The 18158-nt window shown below is 35.6% G+C and overlaps 2 protein-coding genes and 2 pseudogenes across 3 annotated transcripts; 3 read left to right on the forward strand and 1 right to left on the reverse strand.

Moving 5' to 3' along the window:
- Positions 1-574: 574 nt before the first annotated feature.
- Positions 575-3439, forward strand: LOC114162548 (receptor-like kinase TMK4). The gene is made up of 2 exons (XM_028046474.2): positions 575-2847; positions 2919-3439. The coding sequence occupies exons 1-2, from the start codon at positions 654-656 to the stop codon at positions 3329-3331; spliced, it is 2607 nt and encodes an 868-aa protein (XP_027902275.2). The 5' UTR covers positions 575-653; the 3' UTR covers positions 3332-3439.
- A 3368-nt stretch (positions 3440-6807) lies between these two features.
- Positions 6808-9812, forward strand: LOC146889036 (receptor-like kinase TMK4; annotated as a pseudogene). Its single transcript, XR_014996707.1, has 2 exons — positions 6808-9196; positions 9271-9812. The product of XR_014996707.1 is annotated as a receptor-like kinase TMK4 (transcript).
- On the forward strand, positions 7090-7719 carry LOC146889037 (receptor-like kinase TMK4 pseudogene; annotated as a pseudogene).
- A 1866-nt stretch (positions 9813-11678) lies between the features above and the next one.
- LOC114195635 (bifunctional aspartokinase/homoserine dehydrogenase 2, chloroplastic-like) lies at positions 11679-17892 on the reverse strand. Its single transcript, XM_028086208.2, has 18 exons — positions 17644-17892; positions 17349-17401; positions 16865-17239; positions 16691-16779; positions 16302-16605; positions 16140-16192; positions 15844-16058; positions 15673-15760; positions 15469-15582; positions 15231-15329; positions 14639-14833; positions 14418-14503; positions 13949-14174; positions 13270-13415; positions 13030-13165; positions 12634-12717; positions 12454-12546; positions 11679-12287 (listed from the first exon to the last, which is right to left on the reverse strand). The coding sequence occupies exons 1-18, from the start codon at positions 17778-17780 to the stop codon at positions 12042-12044; spliced, it is 2739 nt and encodes a 912-aa protein (XP_027942009.1). The 5' UTR covers positions 17781-17892; the 3' UTR covers positions 11679-12041.
- Between the last annotated feature and the right edge of the window lie 266 nt (positions 17893-18158).

An 18158-nucleotide genomic window follows, 5' to 3' on the forward strand; every position in this document is an offset into this window, starting at 1 on the left:
TGTTTCAAAATCAAATCCTAAGAAAGTAACACATCTTTTCATTTTCATAATTTTTTTTGAAAGATGTACTTTTTGATTTCTGAAAAAATTCATCATTTTGGTGTTTTGCCCCTATACAACGTTGTATATATAAATATTCAAGTAAGATGATAAAAAAAATTAATCAAGAGTGAAATGAGTGAGAGTTTTATTTTAAAATTTATAACAGATTAACTCTGAAAAGTATATTGTGTAGTGTATGCAAAATAGTAAATCACTGACTCTAAATTCTAATTGATCTAAATGATTACTATGAAACCGGTCTACTTTTTTCTGATTTTTAATAAAAAAATATTTTTTCACTGCTAAATTTTGATAATTTTTTTTTAAATATTAAGTTTTATTTTTTAAGAGAAAATTATCCAAATTAATAATTAAAATATCATTATTTTTTTTAATAATGTTTTAGATGTGTTCCAAACTCAGTCAACACGCACCAAGATTGATTGAGAAAAGGAAAGAGAAGATAAGACAATATTAATGAATGAGGGTTTGTTTGCAGATAAAATTTTTTATTTAGAGGTATCACACAGTTATCATCTTCTATATTTCCATCATCTTCTTCTTCTTCTCTCAAGTACTTATCTCACACTACGTAAAACCATACTGCATCCATGTTCTCAATCACAGCACACCCTGTAAACTCCAAAACTCTACATTCCATCTCTAAACTCTTATTATGTTTCACTCTCCTGTGCACGTACACCGCCATTGCCGACGATGGCGCGTTCATGTCCAAGCTGGCCAAAGCCTTGAGTCCCACACCGTCGGGGTGGTCGGGGAGCAGCTTCTGTGACTGGAAGAACGTGAGGTGCACCACCAACCGCGTCACATCAATCAACATCGCTTCGCAGTCGCTCACCGGAACGCTACCTCCGGATCTCAACTCCCTCTCCCAACTCACCTCGCTCTCTCTCCAGGGCAACGCGCTCGCCGGCGCGTTGCCTTCCCTCGCCAACCTCTCCATGCTGCAAACCGTGTTCCTCGGGGGCAACAACTTCACCTCCATTCCCAACGGTTGCTTCCAGGGTCTCACTAGCTTACAGAGCCTCAGCATGGCAGACAGCGTCAATCTCGCTCAATGGGCGATTCCCGCCGAGTTGACTCAGTCCACAAACCTCGTCAAACTCGATCTCGGAAACACAAACCTCATTGGTACCTTGCCTGATGTGTTTGACTCCCTTTTGAGTTTGCAGGAGCTTCGTCTCTCTTACAACAACCTCACTGGGGGTTTGCCAAAGACCTTCGCGGGATCTGGGATTCAGCATCTGTGGCTCAACAATCAGAAAGACGGGTTCGGGTTTTCTGGTACTATTGAGGTGCTTGCTTCCATGACCCATTTGTCTCAGGTGTGGTTTCAGAAGAACCTTTTCACGGGTGCCATTCCGGATTTGTCAAATTGCACCACTTTGTTTGATCTGCAGCTGAGATACAATCAGTTAACAGGTGTGGTTCCACCTTCTCTCATATCCCTTTCTAGTTTGCAGAACGTCTCTTTAGACAACAATATGCTTCAGGGTCCTTTTCCTTCGTTTGGTAAAGGTGTGAAGGTCACTCTCGAAGGGGTGAATAGTTTTTGTAGGAAAGACTCTGGACCCTGCGATTCTCGCGTCACCACTTTGCTTGATATTGCCAAAGATTTCGGCTATCCCGTTCAGTTGGCGCGTTCCTGGATCGGGAATGATCCTTGTAACGATTGGAGTTTCGTTGTGTGTGGTGCGGGGAAGATTGTTACTGTGAATTTAGCGAAGCAGAATTTGACGGGAACAATTTCACCTGCATTTGCCAATTTAACTGATTTGAGAAACCTGTATCTCAATGACAATCATTTGGGGGGATCAATACCGGGAGGCTTGACTAACTTGGCTCAGCTTGAGGTTCTGGATGTGACTAATAACAATCTATCTGGTGATGCTCCAAAGTTCCCAACCAAGGTTAAGTTCAGTACTACAGGTAATCCTCTCCTTGGGCATTCTGGAGGTGGTGGTGGCAGTGGAACTACTCCATCAAGCGATTCTGGTGATGCACCAAGTGGAAGTCCAAATGCAATTTCAAGTGATTTTTCACTCTCTCCTGCTTGGATCGCAGGTATTGTGGTTATTGCTGTATTTTTTGTGGCGCTGGTTTTGCTTGTCTTTTTCGTGGGCCATACCAAAAACTGGTACGGGAGATTGGGAAAGGTTAAAAATCTAGAAAACGAAAAGAAAGTTCTTCCGATAATTGAGGGTGAATGTGTTATCATGCCAATTCATTTTCTTCGACAAGTAACGAAAAATTTCAGTGAAGAAAACATTTTGGGTAGAGGGGGATTTGGAGTGGTTTACAGAGGGGAATTGGAGGATGGAAATAAAATTGCTGTGAAGAGGATGAAATGTGGTTCTTGTAAAGGAACGAAGGAGTTGGAAGCAGAAATTGTAGTTCTGAGAAAAGTGAGACATAGGCACTTGGTGGCTTTTTTAGGACATTGCATTGAGAACGACGAAAGAGTTTTGGTGTATGAGTATATGCCTCAAGGGACATTATCTCAACATCTCTTCTCTTGGCGTGAAAATGACAGTACTCCTTTGAGTTGGAAACAAAGGGTAACAATAGCTTTGGACGTAGCACGAGGAGTGGAATATTTACATCGTTTAGCTCAGCAAAGCTTCATACACAGAGACTTAAAACCCTCAAACATATTATTGGGAGATGATATGAGAGCCAAGGTTGCAGATTTTGGTTTGGTTAAAATTATTGCTCCAGGTGGAAAGGATTCTGTGTGGACACAAGTGGCGGGAACACTTGGATATCTGGAACCTGAATATGCAGGTATATAAAGCTTTTGAATGAACATGTTTGTCTTCATTTGGTTTTATTAATTAATGTGATGTTGTTGGCAGCTACCGGAAGAGTAACGAGAAAAGTGGACGTCTATGCATTTGGAGTAGTTTTGATGGAACTAATCAGCGGTAGAAAGGCATTGGACAATAGTTTGGACGAAGAGATGTGGCATTTGGTTCCTTGGTTTCGTAGGATTGTAAATAATATGGAAAACATCTTACAAGTAACTGATGAAAGTTTGAACCTCGACGATGAAACAATGGAAAGTATATGTAAAGTGGCTGAGCTAGCATGTCATTGCACTGCTCCTGAACCCCATAAAAGGCCTGATATGGGACATGGAGTGAATGTCTTGGTTCCTCTGGTGGAACAATGGAATCCCATCTCCACTCATCAACAAGAAGAAGGTTGTGATGTAATATATGAAGAAAATTATGATATGTCTATCTCGGAAATCTTCTCAGGCCGATGAGATGTCTTTAATTTTATATATGTCAATGGATTTATGTACTTGTCGGAAATCCTCTCAAACCGTTGAGATGTCTTTAATTTTATATATGTTAATGGATTTATTTAATTATATCGTGTACTAAAAAATTTTATATTTTTTAAAAATTTTCTTTATAAATTTATTATAAATTTAATTTTAAAAATTTTAATCAATAAGTAATTCTTTCATAAACAATTATTCTCTATAAAATAATAAATTTCGCAAGTATTTTTGCAAGTATTTTTTATAAAATTTCTTGTAAGCAAAATATTTTATAAAAAAATTGAGCGTAAATTCTTACAAACTATCATTTATAACAAAATTTGTTAGTATTATTTTAAAAAAAAAATTTCTTAATAGGTGTATAATATTCTCACAAATACGGTGTTGACCAGTTTTAAATTTGATGATGAAGACTATTCATGTGATGTTTGTAGTTGTAAGAAGTTTTGCGATTCTTAATCAATTTTTCTTCTTTTGTTTGGATGTGCATGTTAGAGTACGCGTAGAAAGACTCTTGTCCCGCCAAAATTCAGTGCCGCTGATGGTGGTTGACGCCGACCCTAAGCCCCATCCTACGTCACTTAATTATATTCTCCAACTAATCATGACCAATCAGCTTTAGACATTTTCTAAATATATAATAATAAAATAGAATCACATCTTTGTTGCGTGTTAAACGGCAGAAGCGTGTTCCAATGGAGGATATTTTGGACCATGAAAATAAAACTAAAAATAAAGGTGTTTGCTTAGAAACAAACAGGGTGTTATTAACAAAGCCTTGTAGTGATTAAGTCACTCGTACCCAATTATGCTTTGGCCCAACTGGTACATGCCATGATTTGACAATCTGGATTCTACACCTCATCATACATACCTCATACTAATGTCTCAGCCCAAAATTACGCTGCATACGTGTCCCACACTGACACCAGTTAGATAAACAGCTATTGATTTTTCATTATTTTATACTCAATATTTATGTTAAAAAAAAACTTTAGATTACTTTTTTAAAAACAGTAATATTGATTATTTATTGTGTTCACTCATTAAAGAAAAAGTGATTTTTTTTCTTTCATATTTATTAATCCAAATGATTATGTTTTTATTATTATGTAGTGATGCTCTACTACCTAAAAATAATGTATAATGTACAATGATATATAAATAATAAGTTATCCAACCAAAACTAAAATTTAATTATCATAAGACCTCTTAGCTTCTTCTCAACATTCAAAAAATTATTTATGACCATAAACAAAAGAATAAAACTCATAACCTAATTAAATTTTATTTATAATTTTTTGCACCACCAATAATAATTTTTGGGTATAATTACTGATTTGGTACCTCAACTTTTTCGTTAAGTTCAATTTGGTATCTAAACTTTTGGTTTATTCAATTTAGTATCCCAATTTTCTAAAGAGATTCAATTTGTTCATCTCCGTTAAGTTGAAGTTAACACCATGGCCGTACAGGACACATGTCAAGTCATGAAATTTTTATTTTTTTTTTCAAAAAATTTAAAAATTGCCACAGTTTATCATCGTGTCACGTGGCAGCTTACAATCATGACACGTGGCACTGGTAATAGTTGTTTTCAATTTAGTACCTCAATTTAAATTTTTGGTTCAATTTAGTACCCAAATTTTTAAAATGATCTAATTTTGTCCTTTCCACTCTGAGATCAAATTAGTAACTAAGTTTAATTATAACTTATATATACATGTTAAAATGATTATTTTGAATTTATACATCAAATCACTACACCTAAATATTCAAATTATTTTATTTTTTACAAGTGTAAAAAATTTCATGTGTAAAAAATTACAAAGGTTAAAATGTAAAAAATAAAATAATTTAAGTATTTAGGTGAAATGATTTGATGCATATATTAGAAAAAATTATTGTAACATGTATATATAAGTTGTAATTAAGCTTATTTACTAATTTGGTCTTAAATTAGAGAGGACGAAATTGGATCATTTTAAAAAATTTGGGTACTAAATTGAACCAAAAATTTAAATTGGGGTACTAAATTGAAAATAATTATTACCACTACCACATGTCATGATTGTAAGCTGTCACGTGGCATGATGATAAATTGACATATGACAACTTTTAAATTTTTTGGATATAGTGTTAACTCCAACTTAACGGAGAGGACCAAATTGAATCTCTTTAGAAAATTAGGTACTAAATTGAATAAACTAAAAATTTAGATACCAAATTGAACTTAACGAAAAAATTGGGTACCAAATCAGTAATTATACCTAATTTTTATTAATTTTTAAAACCTTTATAATAGTATTTTAATGCAAAATTCAATTTATTCTATCACTACTTTTATATTTTTCAACAAACAAAATACAAAATTTAATTTCAAATAATATCACAACCAAATTTCTTATTTTATTTCCCTCTCTCAAATCAATTGAAATTTATTATCTACATTTTTAATTAATTATTTTAATTTCCTTTTTCTAAAATTAAATCCATTATTTATTTATTTTTTCTTATCCTTTTGTAATTTTGTTCTCCCTTTTGTCACCTAAAAGAAAAATTGAAAAACCTAATCTCTAGAATACAGACTTATGAACTAATATAGGAAAAAGAAAAGAAATTGTTATTTAGCATCTGAATTTCCATGGTATATTACAGTTTAAGCTGTGCTAGATTGTTGCTGTTGTCTGAAACATGGTTTTATTAACTTTAAGTTCATTGTACTGCTCCTGATATCATCATTGACGGCACTTACCAAATGTTCTTCTCAGAAATGTCGTCATGAAATTTTATATGTTATTGCAATATTTTTTTATCTATTGTATATAAAGACGCACAAACGCGACATGTGTACGTATTTATCTTTTATATTTACGTCATATTAAGACGATGATATAATATTATTAAGTTAATATATAAAATAAAATTTTATTTATTAAAAATAAAGTATAATAGAAAGAATAATTATTATAAATAAAAAAGTTATAAAAATAATGATTAATTTTAAAAATTTTAATAAATAATTATATTTTAAAAATAAAATTAGTATTTTAAAATATAAGAATTTTTTTTATACATATTGTTATAAATCGAATAAGTTGTTTGAAATATCACTGCTTATTTATCCTAGAGGGAAAGAAAGCATTTAATGAGCCATATTAAATGTTTTGAATGTGTTTGTTATATTCAACCCAGAAACTTAAAACCAAGAATCCATAGACTTTTCAATATCAATGAACCATGATCAATAATTTTTCTTCTCATTCATAGACTTTTCAAAGTCTCATTAATTTTTGATAACAGAACTTGCCTCATCACAAAACACAACTGTTTTCCAGTTGCGCATCCAACATTTATATTATATAAGACGAGAAAAATATCAAAAAGTGAGACTTTTTCTTCTGAAATTGAATGCAAATAGTAAATCATTGACTCTAAAGTCTAACATGGTTTACTGAAATTAACCTGTTTACTTTTTGATGATTTTAAATAATTTTTTAGAAGTGTGTTTCCGAACTCATTCAACCCGCACCAACTTATAGTGAGAATGAGTGAGTGTTTGTTTGCAGACCAAAATTTTTAGTTACAGTTATCATCTTCACAAAACGTAACGACATACTGCATCCATGTTCAGGATCGCATCAGACCCGATAAAGTTCAAATTTCTACGTTCGGTCTCTAAAGTCTTCTTCTGTTTCAGTCTCCTGAGCACCGCCATCGCCGATGATGGACCGTTCATGTCGAAGCTTGCGGAATCCCTCACTCCAACGCCGCCAGGGTGGTCGGGGACAGACTTCTGCCAATGGAACGGCGTCAAGTGCGGCAGACCCAACGGCGCCCTCCACGTCATCGCAATCAACATCGCTTCGCGGTCACTCACTGGAACGCTACCTTTGGATCTCAACTCCCTCTCCCAACTAACATCGCTCTCTCTCCATGGCAACGCGCTCTCCGGCGCCTTGCCTTCACTCGCCAACCTCTCCATGCTGGAAACCGTGTTTCTCAGCGGCAACAAGTTCTCCTCAATTCCCGACGGTTGCTTCCAGGGTCTCACTAGCTTACAAAGCCTCCGTATGGCGAACAATTTCAACCTTGCTCCATGGCCGTTTCCCACGGAGTTGATCCAGTCCCTCAACCTCATCAAACTCGACCTCGGAAGCACAAACCTCGTGGGTACATTGCCAGATGTGTTTGACTCCTTTGCGAGTTTGCAAGAGCTTGGTCTCTCCAATAACAACCTCACTGGGGCTTTGCCAAAGACCTTCGCGGGGTCTGGGATTCAAAATCTGTGGCTGAACAACCAGAAAGACGGGTTCGGTTTTTCGGGTACCGTTGAGGTTCTTGCTTCCATGACGCATTTGTCTTAGGTGTGGCTTCAGAGGAACCTTTTCACGGGTCCCATTCCGGATTTGTCAAATTGCACCACTTTGTTTGATCTGCAGATGAGAGACAACCACTTAACCGGTGTGGTTCCACCTTCTCTCATGTCCCTTTCTAGTTTGCAGAACGTTTCTTTAGACAACAATGTGCTTCAGGGTCCTCTTCCTTCATTTGGGAAAGGTGTGCAAATGGCCACTTTCGATATGAATAGTTTTTGTAGGATAGGCTATGGACCCTGCGATTCTCGCGTCACCACTTTGCTTGATATTGCCAAAGATTTCGGCTATCCCCTTCAGTTGGCGCGTTCCTGGTCCGGGAATGATCCTTGTGGCGATTGGAGTTTCGTTGTGTGCGCTGCGGGGAAGATTGTTACTGTGAATTTGGCGAAGCAGAATTTGACGGGAACGATTTCACCTGCATTTGCCAATTTAACTGATTTGAGAAACCTGTATCTCAATGACAATAATCTGGGAGGTTCAATGCCCGAAGGCTTGACGAATTTGGCTCAGCTTGAGGTTTTGGATGTGTCTAATAACATTCTATCCGGTGATGTTCCAGAGTTTTCAACCAAGGTGAAGTTCAATATTTCAGGCAATGCTCTGCTTGGGCATTCAGGAGTTGGTGGTGGTGGCAGTGAAATTACTGGGCCAAGCGGTTTTGGCGGTTTTGGTGATGCACCAACAGGGAGTTCAGCGTCAGGTGATTCTTCACTCTCTTCTGCTTGGATTGTAAGAATTGTGATTATTAGTGTGGTTTTTGTCGGGGTGGTTGTGCTTGTCTTTTACATGTGTTATACCCAAAATTGGTATGGGAAATTGAGAAAGGTTAAGAATATAGAAAAAGAGAAGAATGTTGATCCGAGAATTGAGGGTGAATGTCTTAGCATGTCAATTCAATTTCTCCGACAAGTAACGAACAATTTCAGTGAAGAAAACATTTTGGGAAGGGGAGGATTTGGAGTGGTTTATAGAGGGGAATCGGATGATGGAACTAAAATTGCTGTGAAGAGAATGGGATATGGTTCTTGTAGAATGGGAAGTAAGGGAATGAATGAGTTGGAAGCAGAAATTGCAGTTCTGAGTACAGTGAGACACAGGAACTTGGTGGCTTTTTTAGGACATTGTATTGACGAGGACGAAAGGCTTTTGGTGTACGAGTATATGTCTCAAGGGACATTATCTCAACATCTGTTCTCTTGGCGTGAAAATGGCAGTGCTCCTTTGAGTTGGAAACAAAGGGTAACAATAGCTTTGGACGTAGCACGAGGAGTGGAATATTTGCATCGTTTAGCTCAGCAAAGCTTCATACACAGAGACTTAAAACCCTCAAACATATTATTGGGAGATGATATGAGAGCCAAGGTTGCAGATTTTGGTTTGGTTAAAATTATTGCTCCAAGTGGAAATGATTCTGTGTGGACGCGAGTGGCGGGAACACTTGGATATCTGGAACCTGAATATGCAGGTATATAAAGCTTTTGAATAAACATGTTTGTCTTTATTTAATTTTATTAATTAATGTGATGTTGTTGTTGGCAGCTACAGGAAGAGTGACGAGTAAGGTGGACGTGTAGGCATTTGGAGTAGTTTTGATGGAACTAATTAGCGGTAGAAAGGCATTGGACAGTAGTTTTGATGAAGAAATGTGTTATTTGGTTTCATGGTTTCGTAGCATTCTAGACAACATGGAAAATATCCCACTGGTAATTGATGAAAGTCTGAACATTGACGATGAATCAATGGAGAGCTTACTTAAAGTGGCTGAGTTGGCATATCATTGTACTGCTCCTAAACCTGATAAAAGGCCTGATATGGGATATGCAGTGAATGTCTTAGCTCCTCTAGTGGAACAATGGAATCCCACCTTGGCCCATCAAAAACATGACGGTTGTGATGTGATTTATGAAGAAAATTATGACATGTCAATTACGGAAATTCTTTCAGGCCGTTGAGATATCTTCAATTTTATATATATTAATGGATTAATCTCAAATCATGAACCCGTATATACCAGATATTTATTTTTTAAACTGTACATGGTTACAGGTGATATATTTTATTTGTTTACTTTCCATTTTCAATTGTTTGAATAAGTTTTCTAATCAAAATATATGTTACTGGATTTAAGGAGGGAATATCTCAATTAGTCAAGCACTGATGCACCAATGCAGCGTCAGGTGGATTTGCACTCTCTCCTGATTGGATTGTAAGTATTCTGGTTACTGGTGTGTTTTTGTTGTGGTGGTTGTGCTTGTCTTTTGCATGTGCCATACAAAAAATTGTACGGAAAATTGGGAGAGGTTAAGAATCTAGAAAAAAGAAAAGAATGTTGTTCCGAGAACTGAGGATGAATGTCTTACCATGTCAATTCAATTTCTCCGGCAAGTAACGAAAAATTTCAGTGAAGAAAACATTTTGGGTAGGGGGGATTTGGAGTGGTTTACATAGGGGAATTGGATGTTGGAACTAAAATTGCTGTGAAAAGATTGGAATGTGGTTCTTGTAGAATGGGAAGTAAGGGAATGAATGAGTTGGAAGCATCAATATGGTGTAGTTTTATAATTAACATATATTTTAATCAATATAAATTGAATACCGACACTGAAATTGTGTGGTATGTCAAACATAGAGATGCGATTAAAATGGGACAAAAACTAAGCATGAATCACTCCATACTTAATTTTATAAAACATACAGAATAAAAACAAATTTATTTTGGTTAATTGTGAAACTATCATGATTGACTTATTAAAATTTTAGCAAAGCACGTAATGATTTATTTTTTTAATTTTTTCATAAAATATCTATTACATTCTAGATAACATAAAAAATATCTCATCAATAATTGATGAAAGTCTACACTTTAACGATGAAATGAAAAATATATATAAAGTGGTTGAGCTAACATATAATTATATATAATTATATTGCTCCTAAACCTAATAAAAGACTTGGTATGAAACATGTCTTATGAAAAAATTATGACATGTCAATCATAAAAATATTCTCAGTTAAGATATCTTCGATTTTATATATTAATATTGATGGATTAATTACTCAAATCATAATATAATATTGGGATATAATAATTAAAAGGTCAACAAATACGGTGTTGACCAGTTTTAAATTTTATAATGAAGACTATTCATGTGATCTTTGTAGTTGTAAGAAGTTTTGCGATTCTTAATCAATTTTTCTTCTTTTATTTGGATCTGCATGCTAGAGTAGGCGTAGAAAGACTTTTATCCCGCAAAAAATTCAGTACCGTTGATGGTGGTTGACGCCGACCCTAAGTCCCATTCTATGTCTCTTAATTATATTCTCCAACTAATCATCTCATGACCAATCATTTTTAGACATTTTCTAAATATATAATAATAAAATAGAATCACATCTTTGTTGCGTGTTAAACGGCAGAAGCGTGTTCCAATGGAGGATATTTTGGACCATGAAAATAAAACTAAAAATAAAGGTGTTTGCTTAGAAACAAACAGGGTGTTATTAACAAAGCCTTGTAGTGATTAAGTCACTCGTACCCAATTATGCTTTGGGCCCAACTGGTACATGGGCTTTCTACTCACCGTCTAACCATTTGCACTGGTTGCTATATTGTTTTTTGGCACTTGTTGTGCTTTACACGTTTTTTCTTCTCAATGAATTGAAATAATATATATATATATATATATATATATATATATATATATATATATATATATATAATGTCAAAATGTTTATCACACCAAACATTATAGACAAAAATTATCTGCATATTTGACCGCAAATAAATAATGTCATAAATTAAAATCATTGTAGATAGACATTGATGCGAACTATAAAATTTTTTTTTGTCATAAAAATTTGTAATAAATCATCTTCATTATATATTTCCATCTTTACTCAAGTAATCACTACCATAAACCGAAAAACTGTAATGAAAAATAAGAATAGAATAAAACACATGAGAAATTATTTTGATTCAACTACAATATTAACAAATTCTAACCTATACTTATAATAAGTTCACTATGAAACAAGTTATTTTTTCTCAGAGAGAAATACATAAAAACTTTGGAGATTACATTTAAATATCTCACTTCCACAGAATTTAACACCGCCTCACATTTAAAATTTAACGGCCACCAGCATCCACACTTTTAACATAAGGTGTAATTTACAATCAGCATCTAATAATGCTTGCTTACATTAAAATCCTAGTTATTTATTGTAGCAGTTTTGTTTATTTTCATATATCACACACCCTGAAAGGCTGAAAACTGCAATAGAAGAGGCAAAGGAGAGACATGTGAGATCTATGATGGAGCACCAAGATATGAGGCAAGTCTTAAGATGTCACTGAATATTCCGGCAGCAGTGACTTGGGCACCAGCTCCAGGTCCACGAACAATGAGTGGCTGGCTTTTGTACCTTCTTGTTGTGAATGCAATCATGTTATCTGATCCTGATACTTGTGCAAATGGATCATCCTTCTTGTATCTTCTCAGTTCTACTACTCCTTTCCTATTTCTCACGTCCACCACTCCCACGTATCTCAACACCTTCAAACAACATCAAAAACTGCTATTACGGAAGCCTCTAATTTCTCTTAAAGTTAATGTAATTTACACTTTGTTTAAATAATGTTGAATAGATCATGTGGGTGAAGCAATTAATGCAGCTGTTTTTTTCCTAATCAAGATTCCAGAATATTATCTAGTCACTCACTTCTCCAGCACTCTCTGCATCTTTTAATTTCTCTGCTAATTCCTGATCAAACTTTGGCAACTGCTGCATGAACTCTTGAGCTGATGCACTACCCTGCAAGTCCTCAAAATATTCATATGAAGTGTTATAATAGTACACAATAAAAACAGAACTGTATAATTAATAGAAATTGGTTCTTACTCTCAATGGTTCTGGCACGAGATTTTCAACGGGAATATCAGAAAGCTCTAGCTTCAAACCTGATTCCCTTGCAAGAATTATAACCTGTAAAACCACAGGAAATTTCAAATCAAATAATAATAACAAACAAATTAAAGAGGAGTGTTTATTAGTATCTCAAAATTTACTGCAAATTTGAACTTGAAATAAAATGCATGATAACTTTACATACGAAATATGAAATCCAGCTTCTGCATAATCTTGAGACATTTTTAATTTGAAGAAATGAAACTAAAAAGCATCTCTATGGAAAGTCGTGAGATATCAACCTCAAGAAGCCATTTTATACTTCATAGAGGTGACAAGAAAATGTTGCAGCCTAAATCCCTTGGATATGTTAAATACTGTACATTGTACCTTTCTGGCAACATCAGTTCCTGAGAGGTCATCCCTTGGATCAGGCTCAGTATAGCCTGCATCCCTTGCTTCAGCTACTACCTCACTAAAAAGCCGGCCATCTTTGAAGTTGTTAAAGATGTAACTCAAAGTCCCACTGAAAAACCAAAGCAGTACCTTAGGTTGAAAGCATAAGATCAAAGGAATAAAGCGTAAAAACATTAGTGAGTACCACAGATAGAAAATAGTTTCACAACGAACCTGAAGATACCTTCAATTTGCAATATTCTGTCACCTGTCTCGAGAAGGCCCCGTAAAGTGCTGATAATTGGAAGACCAGCCCCAACAGTAGCTTCATAGAAGTAATGTGTGTATGATTGTCTCTGAAGAGCTCTTAACCTCAAATACTGGTCATGGATGCAAAGAAGGTGAGAAGCCACAAAGGCAGTAACTTAACTATGAAGCAAAGAGTAAAAGAATAATAGTATAGTAATTGAAGATCATAGAAAGGGAGGACTTTAAGAAATACAATTTTTCTGTATGAATGGGAAGCGACAAAAACTTCAATGTTGTTATTCAATTAAAAGGGTAAGATCCCCAACCCAGTTCCCACTGCATCTTGCAGAACTTTTATGGAAAAATTGAAAGAAAGAAAGAAACAAGAGTTGATTTTAGCTTAACTTAATATGTCCTACCTTCTTAGTATTCACAGAAACATTTATCAAAATATCTTAAATAAATTGGCATGGGGATTTCCAGTTTGTAGCAGAGTGTCACAAGTACCCAGAATTTACAGGGACAACACATAGGTTGTATAACAAAACAATTGAATTAAAAATGGCGTTTAAGTGTCTTAACAAGGGAATAATGAACATGTTACGATACAAAAAAAACGGTACATGTTATGAAAAGGACAATAAGCTGGATGATTTCATTTTACCTCATCAAGTGGTCCTGAATTTGCCTTCTTGTTGGGAGTGATGACATGCATTCCTTTGCACAGCCAATCTTCGTAATTGCTAGCAATGGCGGAGTCAGCTGTGCAGTCCACTAACACAGTGTTTGGTATAAAATGATTTCCATGCACATTTTGTACAAACTTTTCCAAATTAGCCACTTCCCCTTTTTCTTCTCGAAGTTCTCTCCATTTGTCTAAGTTGATGCCACTGAAATCATAAATCATAGTTCATCTTGAATTAGGGATGCGGTGGCTCATGCTTCTATTATGCTGTTCTTTAGTATTGGAACTGAAGGCTCATAAGCTTCAGGGTTAAATCATTATCCTGACCTAATACTTTTGGGACAGAGTTTTTAATTTTTCTCTTTGGGATCGATTATTGTTTATAAGATCTCAAATATTATGTTAACTATTTGATGTTCAAATAATAAAACTGAATAATTTGACTTACTTATCATCATCAAGGAGCATCAACTTAGAACCCATGATCCCCATCACACGCAAATCAATGTTAAGTTCCTCTTTAAGAACTGCAGCCTGCGCAAATAAATGTTAAATTCGGGATAAACCTCAAGAAACTTTCAACAAATAATAAATTGATTCTGAAATGAGAATATTTATAGTTACTATTTTTTACCTGCATTTCTTAAAAATTATCTACAAAAACCTTACCTGGTCGCTTAGCTGGTCAAGCAGTGTGCTTCCAATTAATCCAGGCCCAATAATGCCCATTGCTATGGTGGTTCTCGACAGATAAAATCTGGAATGAACGGCCCGTAAAGCCTTTACAGAATCCTCCCGCTTTACAACTACGGTGATGTTATACTCAGAACAACCTTGTGCTATAGCACGTACATTTATGTTGGCCTGTGTTCAATTTCAAAGAACATGTTTGACGTTAATTCAATGTAACATGGATGTATCTCAATTTCTTATCTCTTTTTTCATATATTCTTGGTTTATATTTTCTGAATAGATTGCATAATTTTATACTTATTAGTTCCCAGGAAAGAGAGATTTGACTAGTGAATAGTTGGATTAATTTTTCTACATTATTTTCATGACAGAATGCAGAAGTAACTTTAACTAATCAATTTGATTATACAAAATTATTTCATAAGAAGTGTAGCATTAATGGTATTAGTTTGAACACCTATCAAAGTTATTATTAAGCAAAGAAATACTTACTGAAATAATCTGCAAATAAATTATAACAGCACAACAATAACTTTGGCAATACTAACATGAACCATAATTTCCTTACCTTTGCCAATGCTTCGAAAAGGGTGGCACTAACTCCAGGAGTACTTGCCATTTTCTGGCCTACAGCTGCCAAAATACTACAATTTGGAAGGATGGCAACCTGAGAGACGAGTACATTGTTTAGACAAAGTTTAATTTAATGAACTTGAATCGAGATATGAAGTCACTACTGAACACAGGAATCGTGATTGCAATCAAATTGAAATTATTCGTCTTTGCATCAGAATTAAATTTGGCACCTGAGAAAGACGACCAACATTCAAAGCTCCATGAAATAAAGACTGCAAAACCTCAGCAACAGCTTTTACTTCTTTCTCAGGAACAGCAAAGCACACAGAATGCTCACTACTAGCCTACAAAGTTGATTACCATAGAAAATTCATATGTATATATGTAGCTATGAAAAACTAAGGGGAAAAACAGCAAAAAGATGGTGAGTGCACCTGTGAAATCATAATAACATTCGCTCCAACCTCTTTTACTGCAGAAAAAATAGCGCTAGCAGTTCCTGGAACACCAGCCATTCCGGTTCTGCAAAAGGAAACAACGAGAAAAACATTATAGTATACAACTTAGAAGCGTCTACCATAAAATGGCTGCAATTCATGACTCACCCCTCGACGTTTACGAGTGCCACGTTGTCTATGGTTGCAAAGCCTTTGACATAATTTTTTAATATCAGCCTATCTTCATCACCAATAATAGAAGGATGGCAGATCATTGTTCCAGTAGAAGAAAGGTTGAAAATATTCCTTATGATGATGGGTATGCCATATCGAATAACTGGGGTTATTGTGCGTGGATGTAAGACATTGGCACCAAAATAAGACTGCTCAACATGGTGTTTGAAAGTTAGTCTCCTGAATTTTATAAACACATTAGCTTTAACACTTTCGAGAGTACAACTTACCATTTCCCATGCTTCTTGATAAGACAATGTCTTCAAAATCACAGCTTCGCCAACTGCAGAACATGTCTACACTAAATTAACCTCACACTGAGGCTGTCAAATGTAAGACACAACAAAACAAAATTATGATCACCGTGTGAATAGTGAAGGAGCAGAACGAACCTTTTCTGGGATCTGCACTATACACGCCGTCTACATCTGTCCAAATTGTGACCTGGCGAGCCTTAAAGAGGGCACCCATAATAGCTGCCGAAAAGTCACTTCCATCTCTCTTGAGAGTAGTAGGAATATTCTGAGGTGTGCTTGCAATAAATCCCGTGGCAACGATCACATCAGAAGGATTTAGAGAGTACCACTTCTCAAGTCTTCGTTCAGATTCCATGTAATCCGGATCAACATGATCAGAACGAGTAGGTTTTACAATAAGAACTTCCCTCGCATCCATCCATTTGCAGTCAATCCCTTGCTACAGAATAAGAGGGAAGCATCTTCCATCATCAGCACATTCAGATTAAAAGAAAATGCATACATGTCTCAATAGAACAGCGTACTTTCTTAATTACTAAAGACAATAGCTGTGCAGACCATAACTCTCCGTGTCCCACAACAAATTCAGTAAATGATTCTGTGGCATGACCAGCTGCAAGATATGAAGTATGTTGTTACATGACTTTTTAGTTCAAAGGGAAGTAAAAGGGCAGAAACAGATAGAGAATAGGGGTTACCAATGTATATGGCCTGAAGCATTGCTTTTAGGTCAGTGATGTCTTGACGCAACTGCGATAAAAAAGCAGCAAGATCTTCTCCAGCAATTAGGTCATGTGCAGTTGTGCTGTGCTTCTCTAAAACAACATCGAGGGCAGAAACATAAGACTCGTCACGGGATTGAGCCTTGTCGATAAGACCATACATCATATCTGTCACTTTTGACATAGCAGAGACCACAACGAATTTCCTCTCAGAATCATCATTAATAATTATGTCCGCAACATTCTTTATTCTCGATGAGTTTCCCACACAGGTTCCACCAAACTTGTGAACAGACCAAGTTTCTCCTTTCGGGAGCCGTTTTTCCTCTACCGCTACATCCACGGAAACATCTGCCAGAAAAACACACTCGCTTCACTATTATCATTTCTATATCTTCTTTCTGCACAATTACAAGAAAGCAGTCCTATGTGCATATAAATAATTAGATAAAGAATGAACCTGTAACCGAAGCACATATCCTGGCGCTTGGTGACTCTCTCCCACATGGTAAACTTATTAACACCAAGAAAAAGAAAATCTGTCAATGGACAACGGCTAATTGAATAGCAAAGGAAAATGAACATCATTTGTGTTTTACATTCACCTAAATAACCTTTGGACAAACATATGATGATTTCAACGCTGTTTATGCTTGCAACACTACTATAACAGAATGAAAATGTAGGAAAGTGCATTACAGGCAACACTATTTTCAGAAAAAAAACGAAATGAGAGTATTTGTTGGTGAACATACCGAAGGGAATGTGAGCAGTGACATGGAAAGCGGCGAACAAAATGTGAAGTGTGTGGGAATGAAAGGGAAGTACAGTTGAAGTTGAAGTTGAAGGATTGAAATATGACAGAAGCAAGTGACACCATTGGCAATGCCATGAGCGTGCACAAGAGAAAGGACAGTGTGACCAAGTTTGTCGACTATGAAGTCTATTTATCAACAACATTCACTTTCTCCCATGTTGTTTTAACCCCATTTTTTAACTTTTATCTCGCCGATATTGTACATCACATCACATGTAAAATCGATTACTTTATCTCTGTATTTTGCATTTGTTTTGTACAACCCGCACCACTGGGTTGAAAACTTTACAATTTTTTGATTACTTAATTAATTGTGTGGCAGTGTAGGTATGTGAGCCCTTGGAGTGTGGTTAGGGACAACAGCATAGGGTAATGAGTCCCTACCCAGTTCTCAATTATTTCAGTGAATGGTTCCATTGAATTGGTGATTGTGGGAATTGTTGTGTTCGACCC

The sequence above is a fragment of the Vigna unguiculata genome, chromosome 1 (genome assembly GCF_037176805.1).
Source record: "Vigna unguiculata cultivar grain cowpea cultivar isolate G323 ecotype 2 chromosome 1, ASM3717680v1, whole genome shotgun sequence".
NCBI lineage: Eukaryota > Viridiplantae > Streptophyta > Magnoliopsida > Fabales > Fabaceae > Vigna > Vigna unguiculata.

Bases quoted from the DNA above. Each gene is read 5' to 3' on its own strand.
- LOC114162548 (XM_028046474.2), top strand. From the start codon at position 654: ATGTTCTCAATCACAGCACACCCTGTAAACTCCAAAACTCTACATTCC. The intron at 2,848-2,918 runs GTATATAAAGCT...TGTTGTTGGCAG, and splicing joins TCTGGAACCTGAATATGCAG to CTACCGGAAGAGTAACGAGA.
- LOC114195635 (XM_028086208.2), bottom strand. From the start codon at position 17,780: ATGGCATTGCCAATGGTGTCACTTGCTTCTGTCATATTTCAATCCTTC. The intron at 16,059-16,139 runs GTAAGTTGTACT...CATGTTGAGCAG, and splicing joins ATCAAGAAGCATGGGAAATG to TCTTATTTTGGTGCCAATGT. The intron at 15,583-15,672 runs GTGCACTCACCA...TCAACTTTGTAG, and splicing joins ATGTTATTATGATTTCACAG to GCTAGTAGTGAGCATTCTGT.